Source organism: Suricata suricatta, chromosome 7 (assembly GCF_006229205.1).
Source record: "Suricata suricatta isolate VVHF042 chromosome 7, meerkat_22Aug2017_6uvM2_HiC, whole genome shotgun sequence".
NCBI lineage: Eukaryota > Metazoa > Chordata > Mammalia > Carnivora > Herpestidae > Suricata > Suricata suricatta.
Genome location: NC_043706.1, coordinates 108,911,256 through 108,917,627, shown reverse-complemented (window position 1 = coordinate 108,917,627; position 6,372 = coordinate 108,911,256). Strand labels below are relative to the sequence as shown.

Genomic DNA, 6,372 nt, shown 5'->3' with positions numbered 1-6,372 from the left:
GGGGGGGGGGGGGGGGGGGGGGGGGGGGGGGGGGGGGGGGGGGGGGGGGGGGGGGGGGGGGGGGGGGGGGGGGGGGGGGGGGGGGGAGTCAACAAAGCTGAATAAGGAATCCAAATCAGGTAGAAGGGATACACTAGAGGATATTTCTTAAGTTAATTCATACACAAGTAAAGCAAGTCAGATTTTACCTTTGCTGCAGCCTGCACATGCTCCTTTTTAATGACTCCACACTTAGCCTCATAAGCATTCATCCTGGACTCTTCCGCTAAACGATGAACAAACAGTAAACAATTCAGGTGGACCTTGAAAGAGAAAATTTAAAGCTCAGACACTGAGACTCTGAAATAATGGTTTTTAAAACTAAAATTTCAAAATTTAATGTAATATTTACTAGTATGATTAAGTCAATCCACTTGTATTTAAAGTAACAAAGAATTCAATTTAATGTAAGTCCAAGTTAAATTCAATACAAAAGAGACTTGGTATTTCAATGCACGAAACAAGGCTGTATAAGCCTGACCAAAGGCCGGAGACAATATCACTTGTTGTAAAGCATAATCACAAAGTTCATGTAGGACTCTATTCAGTAGCAAATATTCTTTATTCCAACTCCAAATAAATTTAAATTGATAATGGAATTCCCCAAAAATTTAAAATCAAAAGGTATCAAACAACTATATTTAAAGCCAATCATCTCTCATTCTATAATCGAAGGGCTTAAGATATTTTAATCAGATATTTAATTTGAAATATCTATTCAAAAACTAGGGGTACCTGGGGGTCTCAGTTGGTTAAGAGTCCAACTCTTTATTTCGGCTTAGTTCATGATCTCAGGGGTTCGTGAATTCGAGTCCCACATCTGGCTCTGCACTGACAGCCTGGAACCTGCTTGGGATTCTGTCTCCCTCTTTCTGCCCCTCCCCTGCTTGCTCTCTCTCAAAAACAAATAAACATTTTTCAAAATGTTAATAATTGACATTTAAAACCTTACTGAAAAGTGTCTGTGTATATATGTGTGTCACACACACACACACACACACATATATAAAGGTCAAGTTACTTGTCATCCAACATATCAAAATAATTGTATCTACTAATAATCTTTTTTAAGGCTCTTTTTAAGAAATTAAAATAGATAACATAAGCAGATAAATATTAATCATTAGATACAATTAGTTAATATCTTTAATATACTGGTCATTTATATAGCATTTAAGCTCTTTCCAGTAGAATATTCATTTAATACTCACTCTCTTGTTTACTGCACACAACCACTCCCCCACAGTTCACTAAACATTAAATAACTAGATAATGTGGTGTTTTAAATTTAAATATTATACAGAAATCTTTAGTAGGTGGTTTTAGATGCTTAAGAATATTTTAGTGATATCTGGAAAAATAGGAGTTTGGGAATTTAAATTTAATGAGATACAGAACTGATGTAGAGAGATATTCCTTTGGTACTTTTTTTGATGCACTGTCTTCTTTAATTCTTACAAGAATTCTAGGGTAAAGACCCAATTCTGATTCTTTACGTAATGCCATGTCATTCAATTCTTTTTTAAACTTCTAATGACATCCCATTTCCTTCTGCAACAAAAACATTCCATATTATGGCACAATTTCCTGTTAATCTAGATTTCCTACTTCTAAAGATGTAATAGCTTCCAGATACGCCCAGGATAAAATCCTTAATACTAAACTCCATTTGACTAGGCTTTTCCAGTTTCATCCCTCACCATTCTCAGCTTACAGTTCTATAGTAAGTCTTTTGAACTTCTTATGGTATTCAAATACAACCTCGCCTACCGGCATCGTACTAGTTTGTGGACTTCTCTGAAAAGTCCAACTACCCCCAATATGTAAGGTTATGCACCCTGAACTTCTTACCACTGCACACACTACATACATTATGCAGCAATTTCTCACCTATCTTCCTCAATGTACTATAAAAGGGGAAGAATTATGTCTAATTTCTCCAACATTGTATCCTCAACGATCTTCAGCCATTTATACATACATATACACACATATATACACTCATAAGGTAGTCAACAATTATCGTTGCATGAACAAAAGATATCTCCACCTCTCCACAAATCAGGTAAAAAAAATTTTTTTTAGTCAACCCCAAATGAACCATATTGTTTTAGAGAACTGATGGGTGTCAGAGGGAAGAGGGAAGGTGGGATTGGAAAATGGGTGAAGAGGTGCAGGAGATACAGGCTTCCAGTTATGAAATGAATAAATCACTGGAATGAACAAGACATGGGAATAAAAGGTACAGCTCAGGGAATACAGTCAATGTATTGTAAACGCGTTGTATGGTGACAGATAGCTACACCTGCAGTGAGCATAGCATACACACTTGTTGAGTCACTAAGTTGTGCATCAGCTATACTTCACTTTCAAAAAAATGAGAAGACAAAACACAAAAATCCCCAAACTGTTTTGAAATTTGGTTCACCCTATTAACCTATGTGGAAAGTCCTTTCCTCCTTAAAAGCATGAGACATATTAATATTACTTTTCTTTAATGCCACAATTTTTTTAAGCAAACCAATCCTATGTCATAAAACAGTCAACTGAGTGGTGCCACTCAAATGCACTAAGGTTCAATTAAAATGGTCATTACAAAAACACATTTTTAAGGTATTGGGCGAGGAGGCACTCAAACTTGAAAATGGTCATTCCAATAAAAATTTACTTGGAAAAAAAAGTTACTTTGCTTGAAAGGTATATCAAAAGATCATTTACAAAGAAATATCCATTCCCTGACAGTATCAATTGGCCAAAAGACTGGGCCAGCCTGATTCCTCCTCCCTTCATCATAGCACTTTGCAATTTTACACAAACCATAAGCACCCAGATATTTGCACAGCATTACTCAGTAAGAAATCTGAAAAACAACTAGTCCATGGGAAAGCTGAACAAGATTCAGATTAATAGATGTACTCACCAGTACTGGGCCTGGGGATATACAATCAAATAAGGCATAAAATAAAACAACAACAAAAAAAAACCGTGCAGAACATGTAATAACACAAAGAAATTATGAGTAAACTGTTATACGTAATAATCAACCCACATTAATTGCCATGCATTCCCAACACTAATTGTATACTCATAATATTCAAAGTATTATGCCAAACACTAGGGATCCAAAAAGTTCCCAATTCAAAGCTCCTATCCAACTTCCTACATGAAATTAAAGACAAACATGTGACCATAGAGGATATAGAAAGATAACATTGGTCCTAAGATTAAGGAGGACTCAGGAAGTGGCTGGCATTTGAACTGGATTTTGAAACTGGGAGTTTGCCAAGTAGAGTGAGGACATCTTCATGTAGAAGAAATACTACATACAAAAGACAACATAAAAGCAGATTGGTTTGGGGGCTCCTGGCTGTGTTCAGTTGGTGGAGTGTGCAACTCTTGATCTTGAGCTTGTAAATTTGAGCTCCATTTTGAATGTCGAGGTTATTTAAAAATAAATTCTTAAAACGAAAGTGGATTTATTTTCTTTTAAAGATAATGGGAGACGAAAAGGAGATATGTATGCTTCCTTATTCTCAAGCAGATGCATAACACACTGGGAGACAAAACTGACATATGAAACTTAGAGAACTGTCAGAGTCTCAATAGTTAAACTATAATCACTGCTATCAAAGTTCAGAAAAAATAGATCAAAACTGACCACCCACCATAACTGTAGAAAAGTTCATGGATGACATAAGGCACTTGCTGGATAAGATTACAAAGTGTCAAAAGCAAGCAGAAAACTGTAAGCAAAGAAACCAAGATGAAGGATGGCATACACAAGACAGTGAAGGAGAACCAACACAAGCCAAAGACAAGCATACAACCTAGGAACAGATACCAACAGAAAGAACTTCCTTTCCTCTACCACTGCAACTGCTTGAAATTTCCCCTCTCCTTCTTTCCCACACCACCTGGATCCCATTCCACAATAGAGCCCACCTGTTCATGGGTCACTCTGAGGCAGAAAGATCTGGATATGGGAGGACTGACTACTTGAGAAATTTCTGTCAAACAATCTGCACCAGCTGGGAATCTCCCAGATATTCGGAGCAGGTATATTTCCTCCCCCTCTATTTAGAACCCTAACACAATGAAAACTCCAGAATAAATTCTCAAAAATGTTCTGCAGATCAATTTATTTAATCCAGCTCACTTATGCTATTTTTATCATCATGGGGAAGGGGAGACATTCAAAATTATATACATAGGATGACTAATGAAAAACACAGATTTTTTAAAAAATACAGTCACTGTAAATGCATTTTCTCTTAGGATTTTCTTAACATTTTCTTTTCTCATACTTTATTATAGAATACAGTATATAATACATATACAATATGTGTAATCAACTGTTTTATGTTATCAGTAAGGCTCTGTTCAACAATAGGCTATTAGTAGTTAAGTTCTTAGAGAGTCAAATTAACAATAGGCCATGAGTAGTTAAGGTCTTAGATAATCAAAGTTCTATGTGGATTTTCAGCTGTGGGGGGTGTGGTCATTCAAGGGTCAACTGTATTGTCTTTTCTCACTGCAATCTATGAAAGGAACAAAAAAAAGAAAGGCAGGAGATATTAGAAGAGCTACTTTACCACGAAGGAAAAAAAAAAGCTGTTGTGACTTCAGGGACCAAATAATGGAAAAATGAAGACAATTCTATAGTAGTCTAGCAAAAAGAGAAACGCAGCAGTTGCAGGCTAAAGATGGGAAGGCAGCAGTGAACTTGGAGAGGCTACCGAGAAGGGAGTTGAAAAAATCCAATGGAGCTTAAGAACAGATAGATGATGCATTCTGAAGACATTCTTCATGCCTTGTGTCCTGGCTACCCACAATTCTTTACCTTAACTTCCTGGAAATTAGGTACCACTTATTATGATGGCTCCTTAACTAAAAAAGTTCTTGTGACAAAAGGGAGGAAGTGCCTCTTTTGTTTTAAACCTAGGGAAAAAGGGTTTATTCTGCTAGAAGGATGTATGTTCCAGGCATTCAACATAAAAACTCTCAATTTATTTCAAGAAAGAAATACTACACAGTGGTTTTGGTTGTGGTAAGCAATACACTACAGGAATTATGAGTTAGATAAATAAGTTTTAGCGGTTTGCCTTGAAAACTAACAGGTGCTCCAATTGTCTAGGAAAATAAATTCACAGTTGAAAGCATACCGCTGGGTGTTATATGGAAGCCATCTTGACAAAAACTATGTTAAAAAAAAGAAAGCATACTGCTTACAAGTAAACTTAGATTAGGGTTCTTTAATAAGTAAGCTACATAGTAGAGGAAATGGGGAAATACGTTTGGTTAACAACGTAAAAGAGGAGGAAGGCGAAGAAGGAGGTCCACATTTAAATGCCATGTCAGTGATTCCTTTCATAAGAGATAAATAAATACAACCCAGCCCAAATTAAAAAAAAAAAAAACCTTTTAACTGTATCTTTCATACCTTTCGCAAGTACACAGACTGTGCTCCAGAAAAGTGATATGTAAAAGCCAAAAGCATAAATTAACGTTAGTTTTTTCAAGGTCGGGATATTTATATTTCAGCGGGCCCCGGGACAACTAAGCGTCAGGAATATGAACTGATCAGACTGGAGCAAACCTGCCCTGCTCGTTGCTGGAAATGCCTTAAACGCACGCCTCAAAGAGCTGGGGTAGCCAAATAAAGCCAGGGGTTTCTTTCCTCTACCTTTCGTGGCCCCACTCCTAGCCAAAGAAGGGACAGAATCTCACCAGTAAGTCGCCACTTGTCTCTAGACGAAGGTGAGGCTTCTGTCGTTTGAAGACTCGCTTAAGAAAGCCCCGGGGAGCCTTCCGTTTTATCATCTTTCTCTGGGAGACTGTGGTCGAGAGCGCCATTCTCTCGCTCGGGCACCAGCCGCGTTGGCTACCGAGATCCTCCAGGAACCGCACAGAAATTCACACCCGAGGGCACAGCAGGAACAACCCAGCCTCTGGACACTTCTTCAGGCCCGGGGACTCCAGCCCGAACGTTTGAATCCGCCGCCAAAGGAGTGCTCCCGGCGCTCGGTAGTGACGTCAGCTTGGCGCCAGCCCCGCCCCCGGAGGCGCCCCCTCCGTGATGTCATTAAAGGGCCAGGCTTCCATTCTTCGATTTTGTGTAATACCTGCGCTTTAGAACTCTCCTGTTTAATAAAGATATTGAGAAGTTGTGGGAAATGTTTGTATGCCAAGGCAATTACATTTCCTGAGCCTAATACCAGTAGACTAAAGTAGATGAATAAATGTCTGTGATATTTTATTAAGATTCCTGAATAAATGCCTTCCTAGCAAGACATGATTTTCTGATATTAATGTCTTAACAATTTACATAATTTC

General features: G+C 38.1%; 1 protein-coding gene across 1 annotated transcript in view; it reads right to left on the bottom strand.

Moving 5' to 3' along the window:
- The window catches only part of CENPW (centromere protein W), an 8,044-nt gene extending 1,990 nt beyond the window's left edge, over positions 1–6,054 (bottom strand). Inside the window, exons 1-2 of the mRNA XM_029945180.1 lie at positions 5,767–6,054; positions 189–302 (exon numbers count right to left, since the gene is read on the bottom strand). Of these exons, the coding sequence (XP_029801040.1) occupies positions 189–302; positions 5,767–5,892 (240 nt within the window). The 5' untranslated portion in view covers positions 5,893–6,054. The remainder of the gene's footprint in view (positions 1–188; positions 303–5,766) is intronic.
- Between the last annotated feature and the right edge of the window lie 318 nt (positions 6,055–6,372).